The sequence below is a fragment of the Pinus tabuliformis genome, chromosome 1_2, assembly GCF_031772625.1.
Source record: "Pinus tabuliformis cultivar Carrire ecotype Pingquan chromosome 1_2, CPIR1, whole genome shotgun sequence".
Lineage (NCBI taxonomy): Eukaryota > Viridiplantae > Streptophyta > Pinopsida > Pinales > Pinaceae > Pinus > Pinus tabuliformis.
In genome coordinates, this window is record NC_142298.1 from 283,197,951 (window position 1) to 283,211,775 (window position 13,825).

At 37.9% G+C, this 13,825-nt stretch overlaps 1 protein-coding gene across 2 annotated transcripts; it reads right to left on the reverse strand.

Moving 5' to 3' along the window:
• Window positions 1-3,314: 3,314 nt before the first annotated feature.
• Window positions 3,315-13,064, reverse strand: LOC149205434 (MA3 DOMAIN-CONTAINING TRANSLATION REGULATORY FACTOR 4-like). Of its 2 annotated transcripts, XM_089395072.1 has the most exons (4): window positions 12,676-13,064; window positions 11,634-11,926; window positions 6,658-6,752; window positions 3,315-5,425 (listed from the first exon to the last, which is right to left on the reverse strand). In XM_089395072.1, exons 2-4 carry the CDS (start codon window positions 11,860-11,862, stop codon window positions 3,623-3,625), a joined length of 2,127 nt encoding a protein of 708 aa, XP_089251198.1. In that variant the 5' UTR covers window positions 11,863-11,926; window positions 12,676-13,064; the 3' UTR covers window positions 3,315-3,622. The 2 variants fall into 2 exon arrangements, with proteins under 2 accessions (XP_089251198.1, XP_089251199.1); XM_089395073.1 differs by lacking the exons at window positions 6,658-6,752; window positions 12,676-13,064 and having other exon boundaries at window positions 11,634-11,844.
• Window positions 13,065-13,825: the final 761 nt, after the last annotated feature.

Genomic DNA, 13,825 nt, shown 5'->3' on the forward strand with positions numbered 1-13,825 from the left:
TTTTTGTTTATATGGATTATAAGGAAGCACGAGAATTCAAAAGGATTTTGAGAAGCACTGTGGAGTTAATACAATGTGACAAAATCTTTACATTTTTATAACTTCTAAGATTGATAAAATTGAACACTAATGCACTTCACTGCCCTACTATAGTTATGAATACTCTTGTCCATCAAAGGCAAAAAAGTGATGAATTAGAGACCAAGTGTAGCAGTAGGGGAATTTTGAGGTCAAAAATGGGTCTCAAAACAAAAAAAATGTACTAACAAAATCAAATTTAAAAGAACCAATAAGATTCAAGATGTTGATCTCTTGTATCAGGTGCGCAGACATGTTATTGTGGAAACAAGGGGTGGGGAGATCAGCACTTCGGGCAATGGGAGGAGCGCACATGCCCACCGCCCCTAAATTTTAATACAGGTGTGTACCTCCCTTTGTGATTGATGATGGCTTGTAATGGATCCCAATCATATCAAGCCTGTGGCAGATTAATGGTTGAGTTATTTGAGGAGGTGTGGAAGTTTCTCAATGTTCAGTTGACATCCTTTAGGTTGGTATGGATTTTGGGTTAGGTGTTGTTCATTATTTGGTTTTGGTGCTCGAGTTAGTTGTCTGTTTGTCCCTGTTGTTTTCGAGGGTCTCTAATGGTTTGCAATTCAAATCTCAAAGGAACCAAGCCCTCCAGTTGTTCCTTCTTCACAGCCTCTATCCCTTCTATTGGTTTTCCTCTCTAGTATGTTGGGTATCTTGCTTTTGGAAGGTTTAGTTCTGTTGGTGATGCGACCCAGCGTTCTGTCTTGTGCTCTTTCTCCTAGTTTTGTGGTTGTGGTTTCTCTCTAGTGAGGTCAGCTCTTGTATTTTGAAAAGCTCAACCTTTCCTATTGTCAATTGTCTCTGTATTTTTCTATTTATCTCTGCATTCTCCATAGTTGGGCCCTTCATCTGGATTTGTTACAGTCTCACTCAGCTCACAAAATTTCCTCTCAATGCAAACTGATTCACAGGGTGTGTGGGTGGACCCATCAGTTCGATCTTTAATAGGGCACTCAGCACTCTAGCTAAGTTCTGTGGCTACACTTGCATGCAGTGCCCTCTCTTCGAGTGAGCTTATTTGCAGGTGGTAGTGTGTTGTTTTATAGCTTTGGAGAGTTGTCATTATTGTTTGAAAATTCAACAGTTTCTTCTATTTTGTTCAACTTTTAACAACAGCCCTTATATAAGTTTCATGTATTCAATCAAAAAAATGATAAAATATATATATAATTGAATTTCATGTCAAACATTCCTACCATAAGCTCTTCAAATGTATCTCAACTTTATCCATTAACCACAGCAACGATGAGCTATGTTTAAGAACAGTCCAAAGAAATTCTTTGGAATGAGTAACATAGAAATACTTCTAAGAATGTGATTTCAAAATAATCTTTATCTTTTCCTAAAATATTTATTTGCCTCGACTTAGACGCTGGGATAAAAATAATCATCCTTTGTTTGTCATATCTGAAAATTATATCCTTCTTGGTGTTTGAGTTTTTGAAAAGGGAAAATGGCAAAGTTGAAAATAAAAATTTTAATCACTTTGGCTTTATGTTTGAGAAGAATAAAACTGGCATAAAAATAATTATCCTTTGTTTGGCATATTTGAAAAGTATATTCTTCTTGGTGTTTATGAGTTTTTGAAAAGGGAAAATGCCAACGTTGAAAATAAAAATATTAATCACTTTGGCTTTATGTTTGAGAGGAATAAAAAAGGGGGAGGGGGGCGAGGCGCAAAGGGGCACACTCAAAAAATGAAAAGAAACACAGGCAACCAGAGGGGCAAATGACAAAAGACAGAATAGGGTCAAAAAGACAGGGAGGAGGATGATGCGTGATAGAAAATCTGTGCTCTCCAAGGAATTTCTTCTCGGTGAACTGTGCTCTCGCCATCTTGATTGGAGTCTCTACCATCCTTGATTGCAGTAAAAATATAATTTACTATAATGCAGTCCCTACCCATCCTTAATTGGAGTAAAAATAGAATTTACTATAATGCACACCCCTTCATTTGAAGACCAGAAAATACCACATTTTCGAGATTTCCCTAAAAAGTGATGTCATTATTATAATGAAATAAGTCCTCCAAAAGTGGTTGCATGTGCGTAACTTCATCCAATCACAACTAAATAATAAATCAACCAAACCATAAAATGAACAATCCAAATAAAATAATATAAACCAAACCATAAAAAGAACAATCCCAATAAAATAATATCAGCAAAACTATTAGATGAACCAAAAAAACAGCAAATTGATAATCAAGTAATGGCTCAGTCAGCTCCTTGAGCTGTAATGTAGCGGTGTGGCAATGATAAAGATCCATATATAACTATTGATATTGATTGTTTGTGTAACCTTATAACTATTGATATTGATTGTTGGTGTAACCTAATGCCGTAATCTTGTCCCTTGAACCGGTTTTGAAGGATTGATGCCATGATCCCACCGAACCTAAAAGCGCTTTCTTTCTTACTTTAATAGAAAAGTATCCAAGTCCGATCGCTCTATCCGATAGGAAACATTTATTTGTAATGGAGGTGAAACCAAAGGCCCGCTGAAGCACTAAATACTGACAAGCACTCATTCTCCGACCGGCCAGTAACTAACGTATTTATTAACCTCAAGTACTGCTCAACGTACTTAATAAATACCGATTAACACTGACAAAGAAACAACTACTCCATTCATGATAATTATAAAACTCAAAGTCCTGATCAACGTCCTTAAATATTTAATACCAATCCCAAGGTACCAACTCCATTCACCTAATAACACTGGCAAGATAAAACTACTCAATTCTTAATTTAGTAAAAAAGTGATTTATTTTCAAGTTTACCGTGAAAAACTTTAAAGCATCCAACAAGTCCAATAAAAGACTGGAAAGAACCCATGAAAAGACCGGAAAGAAATCTGGGAGCGAATAACTTATTACAAAAAGAAAATGCAGTCAACATGCTGAGCAGGAAAAGGAGAACGCACTAGATACAGTCACAGTGATGTAAATGGCATTGCAAAAAGGTGGTGGATAAACCACTGTTTTATTCTTTAATTTTTGTGTTGCCTTCCATTTCGTTTTGGATAGAGATCAAAAAAGCTTCAAATTTCGTATTCGCCAAACAACTTTGTGACTTCTTTCAAAATCACATCCACACAAAATGTTTCAGATAAGACACATGATAAAGAATGTATTTACAGGCCAATTGAGTTAATATCCGTGTCTTGCTAAAATCAACAAAATAGTTCTTCCACGTCATTATCAAAACAAACATACCACATACGAAAAAGAAGAGTATTTGAGATAATTGAATTTTGCCTCGTAATTTTTCACGAAATGACTAAATTGCACTGAATGCATTACTGACAAAAGATCATAACCTCTGTACAAGTTGTAAAGTCAGATACAGCTTTGCTTGGAGACATCATTAAAGTCACAAGTCATTTGTATTTGCGGTTTACTCTAACATCCAAATATCCTTCAAAGATGTTTCCCACAGCCATACTTGGCCATCAACTGACACTAGTTCCGTTGGCTCTGTGGAGAGAGCAGTTGAAATCTCGCTGAGCTCATGGAGACATGTCTCCATTAAACTGCAGGATCAGACTTTGCGCCATAAGTGAATGATGACACAAGCCAGCCATTCACTTTTGCGTGCTCAACATAACTTGCAAACTTTTCCCTCGCGTTGGGAATATCCAAGGCCAAGTCATCAAGACTATCAGCAACCCTTGTGAAGCCTTTCATCATCTGATTTATCGTAATCAAACCTTCACTTGAACATTCCTGCAGTAAATTCAACAACCTGTCATTTTTCTTCTCCATTGCCATAACCAAAGCTTTTTTGACAACTTCATGGTGGAAGAATGGCATATTGAGGTCCCGTATGCATTGGCATGCTTCTCCAATATCTCCTCCTGTCTCATATTCCTCCAACAGTTTGTTGATTTTGTCCTTTGCATCCTCAACTGCCCACCCAGTGCCACCACCCCAACACCTAAGAATACGCTCACCAGCAAGGCGAGCAGCTAGGAGAGAACGAGCCATGTGCACTATTTCTCTTCCAATAGATCCTGGCTTTAATTGGCTGTCGATTTCTTCTAAATTCAGGGGAGCCAAAACATCATCTATAACAGCTCTAGCCAGGAAAAGGGCTAATTCATTTGCAGCATCAGGTATGTCTAATGCAGTGTCCTCAGCAGATTCTAGTAGCAAAACAAAACCATTCACAATATCCTCAACTGGAAACACCTCTGTATAGAGAGCAGACAACAAAACAGAAGCCATTTCTTTCTCTCTATTCTTTCTGTCCATAGCTAATGTTATAAGCCTCTTAACAAAAACTGCATTGAAATCAGGGGCGGCAAGATCTTCTAGACTCCTCGTGACTTCAGAGATATCATCAGAAAGGAAGTACTCTTGAATAATAGTCACTGCCCTCTCCTTGAAGAGCCTTGCATTATCATGCTCTGAAGGTCCATTCTGTTCACTAGGGATGGACTTAACAGATGCTGGACTAAGCCATCCCTCTGTTGTTGCCTTCAAAACCAAAGATTCAAACATGTCCTTCGCATTGATTATGTCAAGTGACAAATCATCTACAGTATCAGCAAGCCTACCAAAACCCTTCGACATCTGACTATATGTTATTAGACCCTCCTCAGCAGATTCTTTCAATAGAGCCAAGATCTGTGGCTCTGCACTTCTTCGTTCCATGGCTAAAATTAAAGCCCTCTTTACGACTTCATGATGAAAGAAAGGAACATTCAAATCTCTTATACAACGACAAGCTTCTGCCTTATCACCACTCTCAACATACTCATTCAACAAGTCGCTTATCTTCTTTTTTACTTCTTCTACTGTGATGTGGGTACTGCCACCCCATCGACGTTCAATAATCTCTGCATGAAGAGGAGCTGATAAATAACTTTTCTCTGCCTTTTGAATTACTTCAACTCCCTTTGAATCCTCCGGTAGAGATTTCAAGGTTTTGGTCAGAAAAGCTGGAGGAAGTATATCATCAACTACTGCACGAGAAACAAATAATGCTAAAATATCTACTGCTTCAGGGATATCCAAGGCCAAGTCATCAGCTGAGTCCAGCAATTTGCTAAAACCTTTGCTAACCTGCTCAGGTTCAATCACATCAGCGTACAAAGAAGACAACAGCACTGCAGCCATCTCCTTTTCTCGGTCATGCCTGTCCATTGCCAAGGAGATAAGTTTTTTAACAAAATAATGGTGATAGCTTGGACAACCAAGATCAGCAAGATCAGCAGCTGCTGCAGCCACATCATCAGTAGCGAAATATTCCTCTATTATTGATCCAACTTTTCCCTTGTATTCCTCCAAAGACTGAGATACAGTTGTACCCACCAATTGATAAGGTTCCTGCCAGGCACAAATGTGTAGTAGATTAGTCAGAATTATTTCAACTACAACCCTATGACAATGCATCTCCATTATTAATAAAGAAATACAACTCTCACTGCATGACATTTAGAGGACAATAAATGTTTGGAGAATTTTTTTAAAACAGGTTTGATGGCATCAACAGAAGACTAATGACAAAAGAGACTGGATCAATCCATATCAGATAACTATTTTTGTAGAACATGCTGTTTTTCCAGAACAGATCCCCTGAACAATAATCATAAACAGGAATAACACTGACAACATAGTGGTCCCTTTGAACATGCTCATTGCACCAAGAGGCACATTGTACAATCCAACGAGGAAGATGTGTAATTCCTTCTGTGGTCAACCTTAAGTTGACACATGTAGTTTACAAAATGTAAGGTCCAAGGGGATTTTCAAGGCACTGAATCCATATATATATATATATATATATATATATATATATATCCTTCTTTACCATGGATTTATCAAGCATCGAGAAGGATCAAACGTTTGAGGTACAAACTTATTTTCCAAGTTTTTCAATCTAAAAGAAGCTTGCACCTCAAGAGATTTGATTTCTTTTGCCGCTTGGTAGATCTGCAGTTAAGATAGATCTATACCGGTGTTTATAAAGTCATTATCTCTAATACTAATATGTGTCCAAGAATGATAGCATCAGACTTGAATTCCAAAATATCTCTATGCAATATCTCCACACACAACAAAATATATCATGCAATTCTTCCACAACAGTTGCCATACACATGCAGACAGTTTAGACCAGTCCTATGATTTTTTACCTCAAGATGAATAGACAGAGCAGAAAGTAGATTAAAAATGATTCAACAAGGTAGTGCCCATCATCAGCATTACAAGTAAATCACAGAATAGAACCCAAACCTGCATATCGTTGACATAGAAGGCAAAGATGCACAAATCTAGTAGTCAGTGATTTAGTACTTGAAAGCAGAGTGATTTAGTACTTGAAAGCAGAGTGATTTACCTTTTACGATACAAGTCTTGTGACTTAACAAGGCAGAAAACACATCATCAGCATTACACGTGAGGATTCTAAATCATATCAAAGAAACATGGAAAAAGGAAATAATGGGCATGGAATAAAACCCAGACGTGGATATCATTGACATAGGTGGCAATGATGCAGAAAAGCCTGCACTAGTGAGTCAGCAAGCTAATAAATACTTTAAAGCATAACAGTCTACCTCCTCACTATCATAGTTTGGGTCATTGCGATCAATGTGTAAATCCCCATCAGTGTCTAGTAATCCTCCCCAAGTGCCTTTGCCACCACATCCACCTGCAAACATGATCCAAATTCTAATGAGTCCAACACCCATGAGACAGCAACCTCCAACCTGCCATAACAAATTTAATCAATTTTTTCATAACGGCTATTTCCTCTTATTCTATTTATTCTCCTCGTGGCACCCATTAACATCATCTCAAAGCTTTTATGTCCCTAATGACAGTTGGAATGTCCACCTGATACATTGGACAAACTAAATTCAAAAACATGGTTCTCTTCCAAAAATCCATCTTAAAATATAGCTACGTACCATAACAGCATTTCGTGAGGAATTGAAATTTATATTAATGTCCATTAAAGATCAAACTAGATCAAACAGACTAGAATCTACATCTTTCAAGAGAAGCCCATTAAAAATATAAATTAAGGAATTCAAAAAAAAACAAAAACAAAAACTTAAAGCATATAGCATGGGCATATAAAATTCCTAAAAGAGGAGCAGAGACAGTGAAAAGTTAAAGTCAAGGTTAAAGTACAACTAACACCAAGAGGGTATGTAAGTAGTCTTACTCATATTCTGAATCTAAATCAATAGTGCAGACATCCATGCCCAATGCCTACACTAGAATATCTTCAAGACTGCGACTCATATCAGTAGGCTGTGGGGGAGTAATCCTCGGTGGCATCAACATATTCACCTTGGACAATGGAGAAGGAAGTACCAACACTTAACATCCATTGCTGCGGAACTCTTTGTAAAAGAGAAAACCCCAGTAACGTGTTTCCAAGAAAATCAGTGACTCTCTCAAGCTGTTATGAACCTCCAAGAAGCCCACGACCCAATGTGTAAAGTTCCAAGGTGGTGCATGGTAGAGAGCAGAGCCAAATAATCCAAGTGGTGACTGAATGTCGACAAGACACTTCACTCTCAAATTACAGACATTCTAGGAAAGAAATAATGTTTATGTGCAGAAGACAAGCTCTAAAGTAAACATCATTTGGGAGGACTAGCCTCCATAATGTGCAAGGCAAGATGGTGATTTGTTTCCTCTGATCCATAGTAGACAGTTAAATGAAAGATGAAATGATCCTTGACCTCAACCTTTGCATAAGTAATAAAGTCTGCAAATCCATTCTGCTCTCAAAAGGTGGTGATCTGTCTCAGACATCAACTAGTGTCAATAACAAGTTGGCCTCCGAACCATTCATGACTTTTAACTTCAACCACAATATTTTCATCTCTATCTAGTACTAGTGTCAGCAGACTCACATGCACTAGACAGAGATGACAATACAGCAGCCCATCAAAGATTTGGAATCCCACATGGGACTTAAGCAACCAAATGGCCTTGTCTAGAAAATCCTTGTGAAGTTCCTATAAATATCCTCCCTGATCATAGCATCAATTTCCTACATAAGGGGAAGGAGATGGGGAGGACACCAAGAGTAATTAAATAGGGAAGAAATCAATCAATGGAGATGCCCACCCCTTCAAGAAATCACTATACCTCAAAAAACCAACAAGGCTGTTGACTCCTCTTAGCCAAGGAAGAGAGTAGCTCGAAAGTGTTAGTACCAAGTAGATGTAATGTCCCAAGGGGATTTTCCCTTAGGGTTAATAAGTGAATATTGCACCAAAATTACAGCACTTTTTTCAGCTATCCTTCATGACCATTAAGATGCAGTAACAGGCAGATAAATAACATCAACAGAATGCCTTAATTTATATTACTGTCTTACTTCCTAATGCAGTTATAGCATTTGGCAATTAGAAATTGCATTTCAAATATTCATAATTCATAAACATGAAACCAGGTCACCATATATGGATTTAACCTGCAGTCCGTCAATAATTCACACTACAGCTAAATTATTAGCTACTGTACTAGCCTATTAAACTGCCTGACCTCAAATTCAGAAATTGTCTACTGCCTGTACTCCTGTTGTCGCCTGTTACAGGCTGAATTGTGGCCTCAGCTTGACGTGGTCCTTAAATCAGGTTAAGGCCTCTTTTGCTGCCAACAAAGGTCCCTTGGATGAGGTCTGTAATGGTACACCTGCGGCCAGATTTTGGTGGCTGCGGCTGCGGCCCTAGAAGGCTGTCTGCTGACTCCACTTGCCTGGACACTCACTGTTCTGAACGGTGCTACAGAGATGTCATCTATTGTATATTCGCTGTCACAGAAAAGATGGACCTTGGATGAGTAATGACAACCCATGAATCCTCCAGAGGAAAAATACTTCTTTAAAGTGCCAAACAATAGATGAACGATCTGTTGTAGACAAATGTTTCCAGACAGTTTGTTGAGGAGAGATGTCTGACTAGGGTGGAATCTTTCACCACCGAAATCAGATAGAAGCTAGCTAGGGTAGGATCGCCTCCACTGAAACTAGACAAAGTAAAAAGGGTCTTAAAACCCTCACAGCCACAGCTGAAAAGAAACTGAGATATTCCAATCCAAATCAATGATGAGAAAACCATTCCATCTCTCCTTTGTTTATAGATTCCTCATGGGGCTCTCTCTTCCTTAACTAATGTGAGGGGTTACACATGTAGCCCCCAATTTGGGTTTTTTGCCCCACTTACCCCAAACTTTACCCAATGTTGCCCCAAACATCGGATAATGGGTTTCCCCTTTATCAATGACTATAGCCCATGGAGTTGGATAGGCTATTTCGTCCCTCTTAGGGCAATTAATTAGAAAGGGGCATTACAGTAAAGTTATCCCATCCATTCTTAAGGGGACCATGTATCACACTCTATAAAAGGTAGATGATGAGTTTAAAGGCCATCTCCAAACAAGGGGGGAATGCAAAAATACTCAACCTATACAACATTCTTTGGGGACAAGTCTATTTGTTTTGGATAAGTCATAGAGGATGAGACTTAGTCATCTAGACCCTCACAATGTGAGACCACTCTAACTAACAAAGAATAGGATCACAAATTTAGGACCCATATAAGATAATGGAATTGGTGATGGTATATATTGGAAGTGAATCTGAAAACATATGGTTAGAATGCAACTTTCATGCTAAATCTCTGACACATGAAGAGAACCCCGTGCAATTTGACCCTACAAGGGAAAATGGTGTCTAGAAAGGGTCTCCATGGTTGTACTGAAAACAACAATCTTGGCTTTCCTAAGATTTAATGTCAGCTCCAAAACATCACAGAACCACATCAAACTATGTTTGTAGCCCCTCTGCAGTGGAAGCCCCTAAAACTACATCAACAACAAATAAGACCCTATGAAGCAAATAGCCACTCTTCCATGTGAGCAAATAGCCATTCTAGTTCATCACCGTAAATCCCAATGAGTGAAAGAAAGAAACATCCTTATTTGAAGCTAATGGTGCTCCTAATTAAGATGCATGAACCTACCCACAAAGAGTGAGAGAAAGAAAAATCCTTATTTGAAACCAATGGTGCTTCAAATACTCACAAAGAGGCCGTAAGATGCATGAACCTACCCCCAAAAATCTCGCAAAACTGAATAATCATTTGATACCAGGAGATTAGACACAATACCCCTCCATGAGTAAGTGCATTTGGAGCCGCCCCTCTGGAGTAAATAAGAGGAGTGATATAAGGCTCTGATGATGCATACAACCATCTTCTACCCGAGTAGATACCCTAATAGATTGCTTTAGTTTATTAAAGTAAATCCCAAAGAATCCCACATTGCTTTTGTTGATCATTACTGAATATAAATTGATTGCTAATCCCACAATGCTTTTGTTGATCATTATCGAATGTAACATGGCACTATCTTACTCGTATGACTTAACAAGTCCAAAAAAGTAATTCAGTTCAAACTTCGGAGCTTGTAAGAGACCCACCAAAGTTATTCAGTTCCAAGCTTGTAAAAAACCCATTGAAATTATTCAGTTCCGAGACTGTAAGAGGCCTAATAAGGTGATTCAGTTCCAAGCAAGTACAAGGCCCAACATAGAGATACAGCAGCGAATATCTCTCTATAAAAGAGCATATGTGGACAACATGTTGAGCAGATAAAGGATAACACACCAAATAATCACAGTGATAACATTAGAGAAAGGTATACGCTACTGTGTTTTATTCATTCATTATGCGTGACCAAAGTGATAACATTAGAGAAAGGTATACGCCACTGTGTTTTATTGATTCATTATGCGTTGCCTTCCATTCGTTTTGCACAGAGAAAACCTTAGAAAATGTTTCCAAAATTGCACTCGGTCATACAATTGTGTACCTTCTTTCAGAATCACACCTCACAATAATTGTTTCATAAAAGATATGTGGTAAAGAATGTATTTACAGAACAGTTGACCTGAACATTATATCAGTCATTGTAAAATCAAAGAAACCTGTCCTCCACATGAAGTTCAAAACCATCATATATTCCGTATAAATTGCTATAAAGTCAATTATATCTTGTTTGGAAACATTATTAAAGTCGCAAGCCATTCGTATTTGTGGTTTACCCTGCTTTCCATGGTAGCTAACCCTCACAGATCTTTCCCACAGTTGTACTTGGCTATTTACTGAGAATTGTTCTATTAGCCATCCAAATTAAATGAGGCTTTGAATCTGCTCTTAGTGAATTTTAAGGATTTCAGGTTTATCAAGTAGAAAACTCCACTTCAGAAGTACCAAAAGACATGAAGCATCAAACGTAATTCATCTCCATTACGACTAAACTTTAGCAACACATTGCACTACTCATCCTTAATAACTAACAATGAGCATTGACAAGCATGTCGAACATAATAAACTTCAATGTACAAAGATAGCATCTCAATCCTGAAAGAAAACAACAATAAGCACAGACTTTACATTGAAACTAGCTTTTAGATATCATGACATGGATATTAGGTTGAAGCTAACTTGAATATCCCATAAAGAGCCTACATCTAGAAGAAGATAGAGAAAATCGGTGAACCACGTACTCTTTTTGGGACGGCCATTTTTGGCTGAATGCGAACGTTTGTCGTGATGCTTGCCCACAGCGCTTCCAGCATGATTCTTTGCACCTGCCAGACCAGGTTTCACGTGAAGTTCCTGTCCAGACCTTGGAGAGATGGGGGATTTTAGAGATTGCACCGAATCCCTGCTCAGGGACGCAACTCTCAGAAGCTCTCGTTGCTCTTCCGTCAGGAACCCATCATTGGAAGCCATAGTGCAAGGCAACAAAGAAATAGAGTAAATCTTAAGGAGAACTCTGGATATCTACTTCCTGGCTCTGCAAAATATTGCCAAAAGACATACGTCAAAACTACAAATGGTCTTGCTATTTTTCTTAGATAAACCCCAAAACCCTAGTAGAATAATTTAGCTGCACATCTAGCGACAGAGTCGAATGTCCAGATTAAAAATTGAAGACCACTTTGTCAGATCACAAAGTTTATTCTGTCAAAAATGAAGAATATGCGGAAATTCCCATGCTCCGTTAAGTAGTAAAAGGAAAAATCAATAGTAAAAAAAATACTCACTTTTCTGTGAAAAGCACGAGTCATTAGTTTTCAATAATTCAAAAGAGACAGTTAGCGCTAGGTAACGACCTTGCCTTGCCCTCCAAATATTGTGCGCCGACAAGGAAATTTTCAAAAATACTGTCTGAGATCAGTCCCATTTATTATTGGTCCTTGTTTAACATCAGAAGTCCCTTTTTAATGTTAGAACAAGGACCAATAATAAATGGGACTGATCTTCATTTAAAAAAATAAATAGAACTGATCTCAGACACTATAATGGGACTGATCTTCGTTTAAAAAAATAAATAGAACTGATCACAGACAATATATATAGATATATATATATATATATATAAACCCCAAATACGATATGTGGATCCACCGCTGAGGAAAATACTAGGGATTTATCCAAAAAGCCAATGCCGTTACGCACATTTAGCTCTGACCAGTTTCAGCACAAATAAGATAAAATGTAAAGAAAACAGCAAAAAGAGTGATGCAGAAAAGGGAACAATACCTTGTAAGGAATAAGAACTACCCGAAAATCGTAGGGTTCTAGTTTACATTTAAGATATTTACAGAAACTGATGCGGAGGCGGATCCTGCTCCAGGCTCGGTGAAATGATTGGGATTTTGCTCCAGTATCGAGCCCTGAGCAAGCAGTAATGGGGGATTCGATCTCCTGATCTGTCGACAGCGACGGCGACTGAGACGGCAAAAATAGTCTCACGCTAGAGAGGAGCCGTATTAGGCACGCCGGAAGGAAACGTGCTGTGCGAGTGGCACAATAATTTCGACAAAGAGATTAACGAAACTGGACGCACAGGATAAGAAAACTCGACGTATTCAGAAGTGGGGGACATATAAATATAAAGAACCGATGGATGAAATGAGTGATATCGGTGAGGACGAAGGTATTTTTCAATATCATATAAATGAGGGAAATTTATTTTATTTACCGGAAATTAGCCAACGTCCTTTTGAGAATAATTTATTTTGTCATAACCGGATAGACACGCCCAATCCGGGCTAGGTCCGTCCCAGCCCGTCCACCCAGTTAACGTGTTAACGCGTGTCATCTGTATGTTGCTTCTCGGCACCTTGACATTTTGTTGGTGTATGGATCTAGGGTTTATGATCCTTTTGGTGGGTGAACCATATAAAATTTTATTTACTCTAAAGTGAGAAAGGAATAAATAATCCATCAAATAAAAGGGTTGGAATCTTGTGTACATGGTTTTAGATAGATGGTGATTTAGTGTTTTGTTAATATATTTTTTTGATGTGAAGTAATCGAGATGCTTTGTTAAGGCACTCTTGGATGTAAAATCACTATTTTAATTTCCTATCGGATCGATATATTGGACATGCTGAAAATATAATCCTGCCAAGCTTACAAAAAAAAAAAATCTTAATCTACATATTTATAATATCTCACATATTGGATAGAAATAAGTAAGGATATATTATTCCTACTTACATATAAATCACAAGCATGTTGAAAATATAATCCTGCCAAGCTTGCAAAAAAAAAAATTCTTAATCTATGTATTTATAATATCGCACATATTAGATAGAAATAAGTAAGGATATATTATTCCTACTTACACATAAATCACAAGCAATTCCGTTTCTAAGGTTCCCTCCTATAATGAAGGAGAAACACA